This window comes from Molothrus ater, chromosome 5 (genome assembly GCF_012460135.2).
Source record: "Molothrus ater isolate BHLD 08-10-18 breed brown headed cowbird chromosome 5, BPBGC_Mater_1.1, whole genome shotgun sequence".
NCBI lineage: Eukaryota > Metazoa > Chordata > Aves > Passeriformes > Icteridae > Molothrus > Molothrus ater.
In genome coordinates this window covers 54,879,980-54,897,435 of record NC_050482.2, presented here as the reverse complement: position 1 = coordinate 54,897,435, position 17,456 = coordinate 54,879,980, and the positions used below count along the sequence as shown (strand labels likewise).

Here is a 17,456-nt window from a genome sequence, read left to right as displayed (position 1 = left end):
ATTCCAAGTCTAAGTGAGAGGAGAATCAAACATGCAAGGTTTGGTTTTTAGCTTTTTGTTCAGGACAATGGGTGCAAAGGAGCTTCCCTGGTTCTGGGAGCTTCAGCCATTCTGATGGCCTCCTTACTCACCAGCATATGCCTTCCAGCTACTGCTAAGCAAAGCACAATATATCCATAGATGCAAGTGCCCAGTGATTTAAATTCCTTCTGTTCCCAAATCTCCCAGAGCCCTGCATGCCCTCCAGAGGTGGCACCCTCTGGCAGTGTAGGTTAGGGAAGCACAGACTCCTTCAGACTCCACATGTTTGCAAACCCTCTGCTGACATCTGCAGCCCAAGAGACCATGAGGTGTGTGCCCTTCTCCATGGTCAGCCCTTCTCCATGGTCAGTTCTTCTCCAAAGACAGTCCTTCTCCATGGTCAGTCCTTCCCCACAGTCAGTCCCACCTGCCCAAGGATAGAGACTAGAGCAGGAGTGCCCCATCGGGCATCTGCAGGAGGAGGGATGGTTGCCAGGAGAATTCCTGCCAGGAGAATTCCCGCATGACTTCCCAACTCGCATGCATTGTCAGCTACAGCCCCAGTATAGCCCTTATCTCACAGTGATGAAATCTGGAAATGCTGCAGCCCAGAGGGCATTTAAATTGTAACAGAGCCACTCACATCTGGAGATTCTAAGGAAGCAAAAGAGCCTCCTTTTGCTCCCTGTCCCTTCTCTCCTTCCCTTGTTCTAGGCTCAGTATCACACCATGTAGTAAGCAGAGGCAAGCACAGGCTGTTCCCCTCCCTCAGGAGTCACACCATGGTGTGCTGTGAGCTGAAGGAAGTGAAGCTGCCCTTGGGGCTGCAGTCACACTGGGAGAAGCTGGCAGCCCTGGTCCTTCTGCTTTTGGTCCCAGTCCTGCGCTTCTGCTTGTCGTGTGCAATAAAGCTTTCCATCAGCTTCAGCTTTTCGTGCTCTTCCTTCAGGAAGAAGTCAACAAGCATGGTCTTCTCCTTTTTGATCTGTTCACTGATGTCCTTGGGGATGTCAGGGATCATCCAGTCAACCAGAACACTGAGGAACATCACCAGGTTCTGCAAGCACAGCAGTAGATGTGAAGCAAGCATGAAAAATCAAAGATACTCGCACTGGAGCAAAACCAAACCTTTGTTATAGCTATGAGACAGATGTCAAACACATTTTGCTGGTGGTGTGTGGTATTAAGCCGTTGATTAAAGCTTTATTTCAAGGAGCAGCTCAGGTTTGTGCACAGCTACCCGTCAGTGTAGAGGCTGAATTAAACATGTTGCTTCAGTTAGGTTTGAAATAGGAAAGGACATAGAATCATCAAATAATCTATGGCCTTAGTAGCTAAACCAACATTATTCTTTACAGGCATCCAAAGGTGCTCAGTTCTCAACATGCAATTCCTTGGTATTGAGTTCAGAATTCATTAATATAAGGACATCCTCCAATACCATCAAAAATCCTGAAACGCAAGGCAAAGACACCCGTGTGTTTCCAGTGTGGCCTGAGAACACAGCAGACAACTTTCATGGCCATTCTGTCCTCTAATCCTTCTGTCTGCTGACAAGCAGGATTTTTTTTTTACACTGCCACACTGTGCAAGCCAAAATCCCAAACCTCAGGTGTCAAGGTGATTACAGGTGCTGCTTATAACATCAAGCAGGAAGCAGACTGGGCAAAAAGTTTTGCTTGCTTGTGAAATCTATAGGAAAGAAATGTTTTGAGGGTTTGTATTGTCATAGTGCTTTGAGAAGTGACTTGTGTAATGCCTGGAAACGTGTGGGAGCAGTTGGCTGACGGGGCTGCTAGCACGAACTCTCCATCCCCATCCAAGACAATGGAGCTAATTAAGCAGGGAATGTTCTCTGGCAGAACAGGCAGAGGGTTTGAAGCCCAGCAGAACCAGTTGCTTTCAAGTGCTTTGCAGCCAGTGGTGGAAAATTACTGAAGGCATGGCAAAGAAGCATAAGAGGGCAATACAAACCAGGCAAGATTCATAGAAACTTGGGAACACTTGGCAGGTGGGGAAAAAAGAAAGACAGATTTGAAAAAGAGGGATGGGCCCAATTTGGTTGTGGAAGGATCCCAGATCATGGAGGAGGGCAGAAGGAAGCCATTGGAAAGGCAAGCCATGACGGCAAATCCCTTGCTAATGAAATCCTCACATTGGGGACAATTTACTCTGCTCCATTCAAGAGAGTAGAAAAACCTCTCGATGATTTATTCTCTTTATTTCTTGTTTCGGGTAAAGAACAGCCGTTAACAAGCTTACACAGCATTTATGTGCTTTCTACAAGTGGTGCCTCTGAGAGTATGAAAATTGACAAAGTCCACTTAAACATTCAAAAGCCGGGGGCATTTTGGGGATCACTGCTAACACCAAGGGCTAAGGAAGATGTGGGTCTCGCTTTCCGCGTCTCTTGGACATGGGCTGGTTTGGAACACGCATTTGGATTCATCTATGATGATATTTCTGTGTCTGAAAGTGAAGCAACTTACCTGAAATAGAATCACAAAAGCCAAGCGAGCAGACAAGACCGCCCAGTACTGCTTAGAAAACTCGTACTGGTGTGGGGACCAAGGTGGTTCTCTGTAGTCTTTGAACCTGGAGATGGAAACAGCTCAGTTATCACAGTTACAGCAATTTCCTCCAGCACCAATTGCTGTGATTAATGCATTTTCTGATCACAAAACTCAAAGAATCAAATCCTCCAGATGTTCCTACTTCAACCCTTATTATGAAATACAACTTCTGAATTAGAGCTGGACTACTTCCACTACATTTAACACACTCAGTCTGGTTTTCACAGTTGTAACCAAAGTCAGAACATTCTTTTAACTTTTGAAATGTCCAGATTTTAGAGGATTGACAGAAGTCCCCTTTATTTTATAATGTAAATTGACATCAATGTACATGGAATAAAATGCTAAAATGAAAGCAGAGAGATAGTCCAAGGCATTTTCAGACTGAAGGAGATAAACCTGCATTCATTTCACCTAAAACTTGATTAATTCAGGGAATAATTCAGCCCACCTAAAATGTGACTCATGCTTTGGTGATTCCTGTCTTTGCATTAACGAAAGGGGGAGCCATGGGGAAGGCACTTCCTAAATTAACTGTCTAGCCTTGGACAGGATAAAACAGAGCCTTAGTGGTTTGGTGTAAAGACTGTTGCTTTTAGTATTATCATCAATCATTTGGAAGTAAACAACAGGCTAATAAAAATCACAGATGCTCCTAAATTGGAAAGTTTTGCAAATAGCAGGAAACACAGAAAGCAATGGAGACAGGAAACACAATGAGAATAATATGGGGAAATGGAAAATAATTAAAAATAAAACACTTGAAGGATCTTTGAAGGGATAGTGTTTGAAAGTGGAAATAGCCGGGAGCTTGCAGAGGCTAGCAAGTTAGCACAAGTTTGAAATATGGCAGCAGGACAGTGCATGACTTGTGGGTGTATCAACAAAAGTCACAATGGTGCTGGGGTGGGGAATTAGCCTTCCTCTGAACAGCCCAGGTAAATCCACACCTGGATTACTGCATTCAGCCATTCAGCTGTGCAGATTCCAGAGAGTGGGGGGGGAAGAAAAAAAAAGAAAACAAAAAAGGAAACCAAAGAAAAAGACAGCGATGAATTAAAGGTAGTTCAGGAGAACTGAGGAGATTGACTCATCGAGAAGATTAAAGAGCAGCACATGTATTGCTCCACTTTGGTTATTAACAGCCACACTTGGACATGATAACCATGCGCAAATTGTGCCCTTAGGACTGAAAGGGATAATTTAGTGCCATTTCCAGTGTTTGACTAGGAGTAATGGGATGAAATTAAGAAAGGGAAAATCTGTTTTGAATACCACAAAACCCATCCTGACAGTAAGATTCATTAGACTGTGCAAAAGCCTCCATTGGGGAATAATGGAGAGGGTTCATATATAAAATCTGTCAGCTTCAGTTTGCAGGTGTGCTTGCCAAAATTACCTTCAAGTTCTACCCACATGGTTTTGCATGTTAAACTACACATTTGCAGTCCATGCATTCCCTACATCCTGCTGTTCCCCACCCCCAAGAAACTGAGTCTGGAATGCTGGATGTCATTCTGTGCTGCAGCTTCTGGAGACAAAGGACATGAGGTACAGCCCATGGGGAGGAGAATACCACTTTAAATTGGGGGCTGTGTTAATTTTGGGAAGAACTCCATGGCTGTGTTAGCCCCTGGATGGTTTTGCTCAGCAGTGCATGCACACGTCCTGTCTTAGGATTCCTGTGCTGTTCCTGCACTGCCAGATCCCCCCTCTGGTACTGTTCTGGACATTGTGGACTCCCACATGTTGCTCAAATCTGTACAAGTGCTGCGTCAAGGGCCAAAGTCAGTTCCCTTGAACTTAATCTGCTTGAACATCAAAGCCAAGGAAAGCCACTGAGTTTCTTGTGGACTTTGCTGACCACTATAAATCAATCCCAATCTTGAAATGGAGCCCAGGTTCACCTGGAAGGGTCACCAACTGTGATGGGTTATCCATTTAATGCATTCTGAGCTTCACAAACTATCTAAGTATTGCAGGACATCAGACCCCTTGGAAATTTCACCTGGCTCAGCTGGGAATCACACTGCTTATGATGCCTGAACCTACACTCAACAGAACACTAGCAAATGGTTTATCGTGAAGGAAAATGTTGCCAGAGCTATAGATGAGGTAGCTGGGCCTCCTCCCCACCTCCTTTTTTAATTATTCTCTGGCACATGGGACTCCAAAGGGCCTTTTCTAACCCCTAGATTCTACAGGTAGTTTATTTTTTACAAAGACCATCTTTTTAGCTCAAGAAGCATTTGGACAATATCCGCAGGTGTGATTTTTGGGGTCTTCTGTACAGGGTCAGGATTTGATGATCCTTGTGGGTCCCTTCCAACTCAGGATATTCTATGATTCTCTGATGCCCTCACCTCTTCAATGCTTCACTCTTAAAATATTTGATTCAGCAGATATAGTAGGAACAGCAACCAACCAGTGCTGCAAAGACAATTGTGTTTCCAAAATAGCAAGCAACTGTAATTCCACAGAAAAAGGACAAGAATATGAAGTGGTCAATATGGTTGAAGAATAGAGCACAGAAAAGTTATCAGGAAGAATAGAAAAATGTGCACTGAAAGTAGAGAATTGTAGGAGAGGGGAAGCTGGGTGGAAGGAATTGAGGAATTGAAGCTAGAGCTAAGACAATGTAACGTATTTCAGAAGTTTATTGTGTCGGGGGAAAAAAAGACTGGCAAAAAAAAAAATCTAACTGTATATAGGTGGAATTTCAAATCAGTCCAAATAAGCTAATCTGTTTAATTTCCTTCTTCATCTGGCCTTTAGAAGAAATTGGAGAAAACATCCATAATCACAGAATCTTCAGCGCAGGAGTAAAAAAATATTAGTCAGGGAAAAAAGGTAGCATCCACCACTGATCATTAGGAAGAGATGAGATTAATCCCATGACATTAAGAAAATAAATTTAAAGACACTTTAAAAAGTTGTTGAATGTTGGAGCAGACCCATGTTAAAGCAAAAGTCTCTTGAATGACTGCTGCTTCCTTTTTTCAGTGTGACCAGTAGGTTTGTATGTACTCCATCATCATACAAGACTACAAGGATTAAAAAAAACAATAAAAATAACCCATATCTTAGCAAGATTTGCTACTATTTTGCCTTCAGCTATACAAATTTTTCCCTGAAAGAAAAAAAGTAAAATTACAACTAATACTGTGCATGAGAACAGCTTTACAGCAACCTTTTTTTGGAAGCAGTGCCAAAGACTTCACAGCACTAAAAAAAATGCTGCTCTAAACATTTGAAGAATGTATTCTGTATGTTCAGTGGCAGAGTTGTTTCTGGCTTGTTATGGTTATTTTTAAGATACCTAATCTCTGGCAATGCCCATAAGGAGAAAAGTGCAGCCTCATTACAACCACATTTATCTCCAGAGGTCACAGAAATCTAAGAATAAGAGAGGTCAGCTTGTTCCCAATGCATTTGCCAGAAACAGAAATACAGATTTTATTTCCAGCTTGAGGGGCAGTGTTTGGTTGCCTGTCTCTTGGGACGCAAGTTAGAGACCCCATACTTTATCACAGTGATAGTTATGTCCAAAGCTGAGATTTTGGTAAGATTCAAATGAGGCAGATGATAATGAGAAACAGTGTTTGTGTATGCTGACATATTTTTCGGAGTGTCTCCTGATAAGAGAAATGTTCCCATAGTTCTGTCTTACTCATACTAACGCATTAATTTTTTTCCTCTTCTCAGATGGTGTCATCAGGCAGGGACCACTTTTGAACACAGTGTAGATGATTCCCTTCTCCCTGTATTTGGGCTCTGTTGAGTATTTGGCTGTGTATGACCATACCATGTGGAGCGCTTTTCACCCTGTTGTTAATGCACGTATTTCCAAACACACCAGCACTTAAGCATCTATAAACAGAGGCCAGTGGCTGGAACAAGGTAAAAAGCAGCATACTGAAAGTAGCAAAATCACAGTGAAGTGGATCAAGATGCTTGTTGAAAGAAAACACATGCGAATTTCATGTGATGAAAAATTAAAAAGTGCTAGAGTGGAAAAGCATTTCACAGACTTACAGATCTGAAAGTCTGGAGATGCTGCATACTCTAACAGGGAACACTTTGCTAACAAACAAGTCCCAGCTGCAGAAATGGGGAATTGCAGAGCTCACTAGCTTATAAGTTGCTTAAAAGTTAGGAGTGCATTCATCTGTCCTCTGCTGTAGTCAAGGTGAGATGGTAGGTTCCCCACAAAGGCAATCCCAACAGCACTGCCAGAGTGACAGGGACAGATTTCTCTCCCTGTTTACCCTGCTTCCAGTGAAGAAATTGTGATGTGTCATTTTGTGGGTTATAGTTGGGCAAGATACATACCCCACTTAAAATCAGTGTGAAATATATTGCACATCAAAGCAAGGGATGGAAAACCACTCTACATTAAGGCTATCCTTAAATAAATGGAAGAGGAACTTTTATAATTATTTTGTGCCATTGCAGAGACCAAGCAAGGGAGTCAAGAAGGAAGGGGAGACAGGCTGTTGAGCTGTAATGCCTTAAACCAGCTCTTTGAATTTCTGTATATTATTACAAAAATACCAAGTTACTTTGAAAGCTGGAGCCACATTAGTGATTTTTCATACAAACTGGAACTATTCTATCGGTATCTAGTATTTGGGACATATTTTAAATGAAGTTGAGCCTTTTTTCCCCAATCAGAAAAGATGTATCTGAATTAGAAGACAGGTACATGGCGACTGGTGCAGGTTCTAAAGATAAGCATAATATATTGAAAACTCATATCTCAGCAATTAAGGGCTGAATTTAATAAAGACAGAGAAAGCCTATCATAAAATAAATAAAATCAGAAAAGAAACCAAAATCTGGTTCAAATTACTGGGTGTCCATTTTAAAAAAATCATTATTTTTAATGTATAAAGCTGTATCTGTCAGTAAAGAAAGTGTTAGTTTGCTTTTTTCTGTGGATCAAGTCTGTCTAAATTGTATATTTTGCCTTTTAATGCCCTGAAAAAAACCCTTTTAAAGACCTTGTAACACAGTGAAAATTCTCTAAAAGCAGCACTTCCAGAACCACATTTTCAAAGGCACGTGAATATTGCTGAATATGTGGCCATATAAGTGAATTTTATCAATTCCCACTTTGAAAAATGACTTAAGAGCCAAGGAAATTCCCTCAACTATGCAAACTGCCCTTACAAGTACTTTACCTGCAGAATGAAACCTCCTGTGCAAACAGGGAGTTTTCTGGCTGTGTCCCAGCCTTGAGCTGGCTGACATTGAAGTATGAGAGGGTGTGATTGATGAAGCCATGCATGGTTCCATTCTGGCTGTATGCATATTGATACATAAGGCGTGGGATGAAATCGGAGGTGACAGCAATGACAAAAGCCTGAGAGATGGAAAAACAAACAAACAAACAAACAAAAAACAACAAGCAAACAACAGCATTGTGAATCTGTGTCTCCACGTTAAGCAATTCAGGGGAAAATTTTCATGTTCAGGTAAATTTAGAGTTATGGTGAAGGGAATTATATGGTCAGAATTGGTACAGAATGAAGGGAGAGTTATATTGTGAGAATTGGTACTGAATATTTGCACAGTAATCTGCTCTCTCCAAGAAAAGGCACAGTAATCTGCTCTCTCCAAGGGAAGGCTCAGCTAAGGAAGAGGCAAAAGCAATTAATGGACTGTACATTGCTCCAATTCTTTTCATCTCTGGAGCCATTAGGAGGTTTATCACTAGTTAAAAAAAACCTACAACAAGACCTAATAGCCAGTTGGTATAATTTGGGCTATATTTTGGTGTAGTTACACCAAACCTGTTGAGTGTAAATGTCCATTTTCCCCTCAGGATGAGGATTCACACATCTCACACAGGGGGATCTCATGCCGGTATTAAACCTCGTGAGACTGGTATCCCATAAATCTGGTGTAATTGTGAGGGCAATCAGTCACAGAAATCTCTACATCATATCATTAAGAAACCCTTTGATTTCTGCTCTGGACTCTCTCCTGTTGGAGCAGGTCCAGAGGAGGCCATTAATATGGCCAGAGGGCTGAAGGCCCTGTGCTATGGAGACAGGCCAAAAGAATTGGGATTGTTCAGCCTGGAAAAAATAGGATTTAGAAGGAGACTTAGGAGCCCCTTCCAATGCCTGAAGAGACTTCAAGAGACCTGGAGAGAGACTTTTGACAGGGGCCTGGAGTGACACAACAAGGGGTAATGGCTTCACATTGACAGAGAGCAGGTTTAGATTGGATATCGGGAAGAAATTCTTCCCTGTGAGGATGCTGAGTCCCTGGCACAGGTTGCCCAGAGCAGCTGTGGCTGCCTCATTCCTGGAAGTGTCCAAGGCCAGGCTGGATGGGGATGGGAGTAACCTGAGATAGTGGAAGGTGTCCCTGCACATGGCACGGGCCTTGGAATGAGTTGATCTTTAACGTCCCATCCAACCCCAACCATTTTACAATCCTATGATGATTTAAAACTGTATTTTGCTACATAATAATTTCCTGTGTCAATATTATCCAGATGGAGAAACAGAATTGGGCATTCAGTATTTCTTTTTCAAACAGGTATGCACACATTTACATTTCTTTCAAGAAAAGGTATCTAATCATACTTTACTGGAATCCCCAGGAAATAAACATTTCCAGAGTTTGATCAACACAGGAAATAATCAAGGATCATAAATGTGCAAAGTGTATTCAGAGAAAAACAAGAGAGTTTTTCTCCTCCAGCACAGCTCAGTGCTGGACAGCTGAAGTCCATGCCTGGTAGTGAGATTATGGGGATGAGCAGGGTTCCACAAATTTCCTACCTTAATTCCTGGAAACTGGAGAGCAATTAGTGAACAATGTGAACTCCATACAAGTGAAACACTACCCTCCGGATGCATTAGAGTGCTGTTGTGCTGTTGTGCTGGGAGCTATTTTTTTAAAGAAATTGCATAAAACCTCTCCACAAGTTCTCCCTTCAGTAGTGAAATCACCTCCCTTTCTAAAGAGCTTTGATACCTTTAATATCTCTGGTATTATTCCATGCCCTTAAAGGTATTTTCCAACATAAACGATTCTATAAGATTATGATCCCTAGGCTAAAAACCCACTAGAAACTATTAGGATTAAAGTCCTAGGGCATGAGATGTTTTATCTTAAAGCATATAGAGGAAAATTTTATTTAGGGAATACATATGGCATAATAAACATAATATATCTGTATTCTTTTGTATTGGTGCAATTGAGAAAATTAGATGCCACTTTTAAATTATGTCGAAGGGACAATAAAATATGAACAATTATAAACAATAAATTATAAAGAATTTTAAAATACATTGAAGGAACAGTAGAAGTTCCCAAGATCATGGTTAGAAACTGCTTGAACCAAACACTTACATTAATAATCACTGAAAGCTTTCCAATACCACTCAAGATGTTATACCAAATACCTGTAAGTGAAAGAAAAAACTTATTAATGGGCTCATTATAAATTTTCTTATTTGTTTAATTGTATTTTTGGTCTTATCTTCACTGCAATGCTCTTTCATTACTCACCTATATCTTTTTCTCTCACTGTGTCTGGCCTCCTCAGCTCAGTAACAAATTTTTTTGCATCAAGACGAACCTCGATGATGTTGTTCAGAAGAGCAAAGACAGGGGCCAGAGGGAAGGAGGCAACAAAGAGTGTGACAAAGCCAAACTGGATAACTGGGGGAAAAAGAAAGCCAATGTTTTTTGATAGCTTCTGAAGGGAGCAAATTGTTCATGACCTTTGTGCATTACCAATCCCATAAAATTCCACTTCCCAGTTTGGTCCCAGGAATAAATATCCCAGAGTAGGGCTATGAAGACACAAAAGTTTGTCACTGTGCTTTTTGAATGTTTCCAATAAAGCTTCAAGCTGCTAGCACAAGCACAAACCAAAGGAAACAACAAATTTAATAAAGGACAAAAGGTTCAGAGTCTATCTCTCTGCATTTATACATAATTAACTGATTAGTCCATGCTGTTTCTTTCCTGTCCTTTCGCCTGTAAGGAAAATGATACACAATCAAGCAAAAGGAGAAAATCTACAAGGTGCTATTATTTCTTCCCAGCTTCTTTTGAAAAAGTTGGTGGCAGCCTGTGAAAAGCAAGAACAGAAATGTCTCTGTGGATGCAGAAGCCAGTGGTGTTGTGCAGCACTTTCATGCCTCCTTCTGCAACTGATATCCTCCAAGTTCAGAAATACTCCTCTTTAAAGCAAAACAAAGGTGAATTTTATATAAATATATATTAATATATATATATTAAAATAACAAATCTGGCTGTGATCTACATCTCACAGCTAAAAAAAATATTACCATAGAAAAAGTATTGGTGTGTTTCAACGCTCTATTTACTGTGGCTTCTTTTTTGGCAAATCCTTGTATAAGTTCTCTCTCCACTGAGGGAGGAATTGCATTTTTCTGAGAAAATAACACAATATTCTGTGCACATAGCACAATATTATACTTTAAAATATTTTCCTTCAGCATTGTTGTCACAACCTACAGCTAACTCTTGAAACAGTTTCCCCCAGGACCATCTCTCACGTACACCTTTTTTTTGTGTACAAGTCCTCAGATATTTCCCCTCTCTAATCTCAGGAACAATATATTTGCACATGAAAGTAAAATCTCTGTATATCAGTTATATGGCCATTAGAGTTTCATTCTTATTGTTTTGTTCTGAATTTAAGTGTATACACTAAGATGGAGCTTTTTCAAAGCATAGAAACATCCTACCATTGAAATCGTACTTTCCTGACTATTTTATGTTCAGAGTCAGGAAAAGAAATTAAGAAGGAAATAAAGCCAGATGTTAAAGTAATGTCCTCAAAAACCGTGAAATGCTTAGAAAATTTCTTAGCCCCAAAATATGCCTTATTTGGTTCTAAGTGAATTTAGCAGGAATACAGCTGGGAGGATTCTGTAAAAAAATAAAATAAGAAAAAAAAACAAAAAGAAGTATTTGCAATGCTTTAAGAATAAACCACACACGCATTTGCTTTGATGTTGTTTGTGGCCCCTTCATTCATTGTCTGGGAAAATGCAGTTTAATTTTTTTTCAAGTTCATGAAAAAATGTTCAAGGTATGCAAAGGACTTTTGGATAATTGTGTAAATGTGTCTTCATAAAAAACTCTGTGCCAGAAGTGTTTGTGTAGCCATCTTGAAACCTCTTCAACCTTCTCAACTCCTTCTCATGCAAGTGCAAATTATGCAAAAAGCAGGCAGGAAAAGCAATTCCAAAGCCAAACCCAGAATTTAGATGGCGGTGTGCAACAAACTAGCAAACAATTATTAAATGGACGAGTCTTTGAACAGCCTAAGCATTTCACAGATATTTGTAGAGTGTGATCAGTGTTTCTAGAAACAAACCTGAATAAATTACAAAGAGAAGAATCTCTATCCGGATCCCAGAAGGAATCTCATCTCAGCATCCTGGAGTTCTGTGGATGTCTGTCTTTCACAGTGGAAATATTTACAATACTTTTAGGACACTTACACTCTTCCATCAAGTACAGTTGACACCAAGGTGTCCTTTTTTTTGCCAGAAAAACTCGATAGTAACCCTTTTTTATGTTCACATTTCTGACACATGGTCTCCATACGAAGTTCTTTATGTGTCCATGTACAGTGAAAAAGGCTAAGGAGACTTGTGCCAGGAACTGGGCTTCTGGCCATCCATCCTGTTTCATCATTTTCCTACCCCCTGGTAGGGCAGCCTGGAGACATGATAGATGAACATTGCGCAGGCTCATGGCGCAAGCTGGAAAATACAGCAATTGAAGGCTGGGTATAGTGGAAAGTCAGGGACATGGGAAACATCTTCTCCTGGGGCATCCAAGCAGTACCCTGGATGTGCTGTCACTTGTAAGATCCGTGTCTCTCAGGCTGTTGTTTGAGTCCACTCCGGCTAGCTATGGACCCTGGCCCACACATTCTTACATGGATGAAAGCAAAAGAACAGAAACGCTCTTCTCCATGTGGGAACAAGTGTCCTGTTTGTAAGCTGGTGAAGGGACACCTCAGACTCTGGCAACCCCTCAGGTATAAAAGAGGGGGCTTCCTTCTTGCAGGGGACTTTTATACCCAAGGGAATGGAGGCGGGGGAAGAGGACTGTAGCCAGTGGGATACCATTGAGGAGGGGCGAGGGGAGGGGTAACCACCAGGGGGTATAGGGCAGAGGGGTGGATGAGTGAGAGACCATGTGATGGGAGAAGGGAAATAACAATCCACATGACATAACATACTCAGTGCAAATTTCAAATCACCCAGTGCAAAACAACAACTAAATAAACTCTTTAGTGCAATACAACATTCACTGAGACAGAGCGTTCATCCTTCTGATGAGGGAAAAAGCCCAAAGCACATGCTGGTGGTGCCTTTACTGAGTTGAGCAGGAAAGAGGCCAAGGGCTCAGAGCCAGCCCTTGCGTTTCACAACACCTGATGCCACATGTGCAGCACCTCATCCAGCCCTGGGCCCAAGACAAAAATTCTGAAGGACAAACAGCATCCAAAGAATTGTCTCAGGTCACTTCTCAGAAGTCCACTCTTCACAGAAGCTGGGCAGGGTCTGAGCAGAACCCCAGCCCAACAACAACACAGCCTGTTCCTCTAAGTCTGGGCTCTAAGTTATGACTAAGAGCACAGATCAAAGCTTTTAAATTATGGATCTGGAGGGTGGTGGGTGCTGTTCTTGTGTAAGGGATACAGAATCATTCCCCAGCACAAAACCTTTTATGGTGTGGATCACTACTTCTACAAGATTTGCATGCTCAGTAGTGTGAGTAACCCACACTTTTACCTCAAAGCCTCACCTAAGACAAGGTATTTATTTACAATTTTGTTGGGTTTTTTTCCTCTCTTCTTCATCAAAAATATCTGTCATAGGATCACATGTTACTGGAAATAAACAGTGGAAAAATCACTTCTGTGCTAAGCAGCTTTCCAAATCCTAGAAAGAAAATTTTCAATATACAGCCAGGCCTGGCTGAAAAACTAAGGAAAAGGGGTAGTTTATAACTCTTCTGTAATAAATGTATGCAACAAGCCTACACAGAACCATCAATGGTATTTTCAAAACCATCATTATAGAGATTATACAAAAATGCAGGTTTCTCTTCAGCAATTATTTTTCTTTTTCTGCCTCACACATTGCCTTTTTGATGGCTTTTCCTGCTTTAGGGGAAATTCTTCCAAACCTCTAAGATTAATCCTTATAGTAGTCAGTAGCTACAGACATTGAATCTGATCATTTTCTCCTTATGCCATTGTTTTTAAACAGAAGTTGGATGATGAAACCTTTTATTATTACTTCTCCTTGAGGAAAAATGTTTTTAATCAATTGCTACATGAAGATTGGACTCCTAGAGGGGTTAGGCTAGAGAAGGGAAGACCAAATGAAACAGGAGTATGAAAATCACTGCTGATTTCAGTTTCTTCTCAAGGAAACAGGAGTGGTATAGATTTCAGACATTCATGTGCATCATTTTGCTCTTGGAGCCAATTTAATAAAATTTCTTTCATTAGCAATATTTATTGCTACTCTAAATATCGATTTCTTGCCAACTTCTATCATTGCAGGCCAGTTGCACACATTGCAAACTTGCTGCCATGTGGAAGAGGAAATTGCTGTACATTCTACTGACTTTGGGAATGCACATGGTATGGTATATTGTCCTGGGTCAAAAGTCTTTGCACAGTTTTGGAAGCAGGAAATGCTAAGGACAAATTTGACACATATTGAAAGCGATAATTTATGTTTCAGGATTACTTGAGCAAGATTTTCTGATCACTCAAGCATTTTAAGTGTCTCCACTAAGAAATGCAGGAACACGTCAGTTAATAATATCAAAACAGTCATAGGAATGTCATTGGTGCAAGTCAAATATTTGTGCAGATGTGCTATTGCAGCCAACCCTGCACAACAAAAAAGGTCAGCAGAGTCTGCTGGTGAAATCAGATTCAAAGACTTTTACCCTAAAAATTAATCTTATCCATAGAATCACTTGGGCTGGAAGGGACATTTAAATGTCATCTAGTCCAAACTCATGCAATGAGCAGGGACTTTCAACTAGATCCTGTTGCTCAGAGCTTCATCCAACCTGACCTGGAATGTTTCCAGGGTTGGACCATGCACCACCTCTCTGGGCAACCCATGCCAGTGTTTCACCATCCTCATTGTAAAACAAATTCCTTCTTACAGCTAATCTAATTTGTTGGCATGGACTTGAGTGACTGATATTTTGGAGAAAGCAGTTTCAGTAAACAAAGACAGAGTAACCTTTTCCAAATGGGAAAACAGAGGAGGTTAAAAAAATAACCAGTAAATCTTGCTATTTCTATGAACCTACCATGATTTAAGTGAGGGCAGGGGTAGGAGAATGAGAAGGTGGAAGTCTCTCTAAGGCTTCAGGATTGTTAGAATAAGAAATAAGAATGAAAAATGAAAGCAGATTGGAAATGGACATCCCAAAATTTAAGTGGGGTAGTTATCATCAAAAACTCCTTTACCGGTGGCACATCATGTTGCAAAACATCCTGAGACTGCTCCAAGCAGTGTCCCTCCGAGAAGTGCTGCCTTAATGGGATTAATTTGTTTCATAATGAAGTGCAAAGAGAATGTGTGATTTGCCATGTGGGCAGTGGGCCAGACTCCGGGTTTTGACAGAAATCAGTAAAATAGATTGGATACATGGATAAAAAAGGCAAGGACTGCCTGTGATTAGGGTACAGCCTAGTGAATGATAGACTTGGAGGCAAGAGTCTTAGCTAAGGATGTCACCCGTCCTTAAAAGTGGGAGCAGGACAAACCTGAATGTAGTGACTACTCACACTTGGATACGTAATCTGCCTGCTTCTGCATGAAACCCCATCACCATCTGTCGCAGACATCTTTTGTGAAAAATCTTTTCTTGGGATTTTTCTCCCTTCTGAGAAGCTGGTGCCTCAGAAACAAGATGTAAACAATGGTTATCTGCTGCTGTGGAAGGCAACAGGTGGATTTTTGATTGGGCCATCTTGAATGTTTATAATTAATGGCCAATCAAGATGGAGCTATCTCGGACAGAGTCCGAGAGAGCTGCCTTTTGTTTTCATTCTTTTCTTTTCTATTCTTAGCTTAGATAGCTTCTGAGAAAACCTGTCCTTCTTTTTCTTTTTAGTATAGTTATAATGTAATATATATATATCATAAAATAATAAATCAAGGCTTCTGAACATGGAGTCAATATTCTCGTCTCTTCCCTCATCCAAGAACCCCTGTGAACACGGTCACAACCGTCTGCATGGGGAAACCCCAAAAGCAGCAAGCCCCATCTGCAACTCCTCCTTCAGCTGCTTTATTCCAGATTGCCAATGATCCCTGAGGGAGGTTGCCTGAATAAATCAGTGTGAAAACTAAGACACTCTGAAACAGCAGCCAGATTTCTTTTTTTTCCTTAATATCATGCCTCTTCTTGAATTCCAGTAACCCTGCCTCTTTAAGCAATTCAGGAGAAAAAAAAAAATCTTCCTCTGGCCTTCTGCATTGCTTCCCTTCCCACTGTCCCCAACTCAAAGTTAGAGAAATAGATAATCTGCTGAGCGGCCTCTTGCAGCATGATGCCCTTGACAACAATCCCAGCTGACAGGTTCAGTGCTGAGCTGCACCAAGTGCTTCCTGCCAGCATGGGTGGTCTGAGCAGTGGATCTGACAGCTGAGAGCAGGGACATAGACCCAGGGCAGCAAATGGGGTTGGGGAGGTGCAGCTTGGCTTTCATCTGCAGAACATTTGTCTGCAGATCCCACAGCCAGGGCACAGCTTGGCAGACTGTGAGGCTTCTCCACTTGGGAAGCTCATCCTCCTGTTGTAAACAAATGTTTAGACCAATAATTAATCTCTTAATTTTCTCTGAATCACCCCTGAGTGGCTGCAGGCTGAGGAGCTCACTGTGGTCTATGAACCTGGAACAAGGGACTGATCCAAATGACAGGCTTAGTGTCTAGTGATTTATATCAGTAGCTTAAACCTTGATAGTATAAGTCAGAGCCATGGAATAGAATCATAGAATATCCCAAGTTGGAAGGGAGCCATCAAAGTCCAACATCTGGCCCTGCACAGGACAGCCCCATATATTCCTGAGAGGAATCCCACCATATTCCTGAGAGCATTGTCCAAGCTCTGGCAGGCTTGGGGCGGGGATCACAGCATTGGAGCATCACTTTTCACATAGCAGAATCAAGGCCACTGACAGCAAACCCAAGCAATGCTGAAAAACATCACACCAGCATATATTTGTTACTGGTAACTAAAGTCCTTAGTCCTCCTTGTCCTTAGACCTAGCTTAGACCTAACCAAGAAGTTTGGGTTGTTAAAAACAGATATTTCTGGGTTATTCCTGAGCCCAAAAATACAAAAAAAAATTTACAGGAAAAAATGTCTATTTTTTTTTTTTTACCATTGTTCAACTTCAAAAATTGTTAAGGGGCTTGCTTAAAGTTTACAGGAAGAAAAATCATCTCGGGCTGAAGTAAGTCATGGAAAAAAATTTGTCCTAAAGGATAATTTTTCAACAAAGTATCATTAAGTGCAGAAGAGGATAAGATAACAGAAGTGACAACACAGACAAGATCCTAAGGTGAGTTGGAACAATTGAGAGGGAGATAATGGGAGGTGAAGGATTCTTGATGGCACTACAGAGGGCAAGGCTGGGATCCTAAACATATTTATAAGACATCCTCAAATCTGTCATCATGCAAAAAAAATACCTTGTATACACTTAGGCATTTATAGAATTACATAAATTCACCATTCTATAAATTTTAATGTGTTCATTTTTAATTCAATTATAAATTATATCAACAAACAAATATTGTT

The 17,456-nt window shown here is 40.9% G+C and overlaps 1 protein-coding gene across 1 annotated transcript in view; it reads right to left on the bottom strand.

The window, feature by feature from the left end:
• Window positions 1-796: 796 nt before the first annotated feature.
• The window catches only part of ANO2 (anoctamin 2), a 149,200-nt gene continuing 132,540 nt past the window's right edge, over window positions 797-17,456 (bottom strand). The window contains exons 21-25 of the mRNA XM_036404898.1: window positions 10,125-10,277; window positions 9,966-10,018; window positions 7,778-7,959; window positions 2,511-2,616; window positions 797-1,078 (exon numbers count right to left, since the gene is read on the bottom strand). Of these exons, the coding sequence (XP_036260791.1) occupies window positions 797-1,078; window positions 2,511-2,616; window positions 7,778-7,959; window positions 9,966-10,018; window positions 10,125-10,277 (776 nt within the window). The remainder of the gene's footprint in view (window positions 1,079-2,510; window positions 2,617-7,777; window positions 7,960-9,965; window positions 10,019-10,124; window positions 10,278-17,456) is intronic.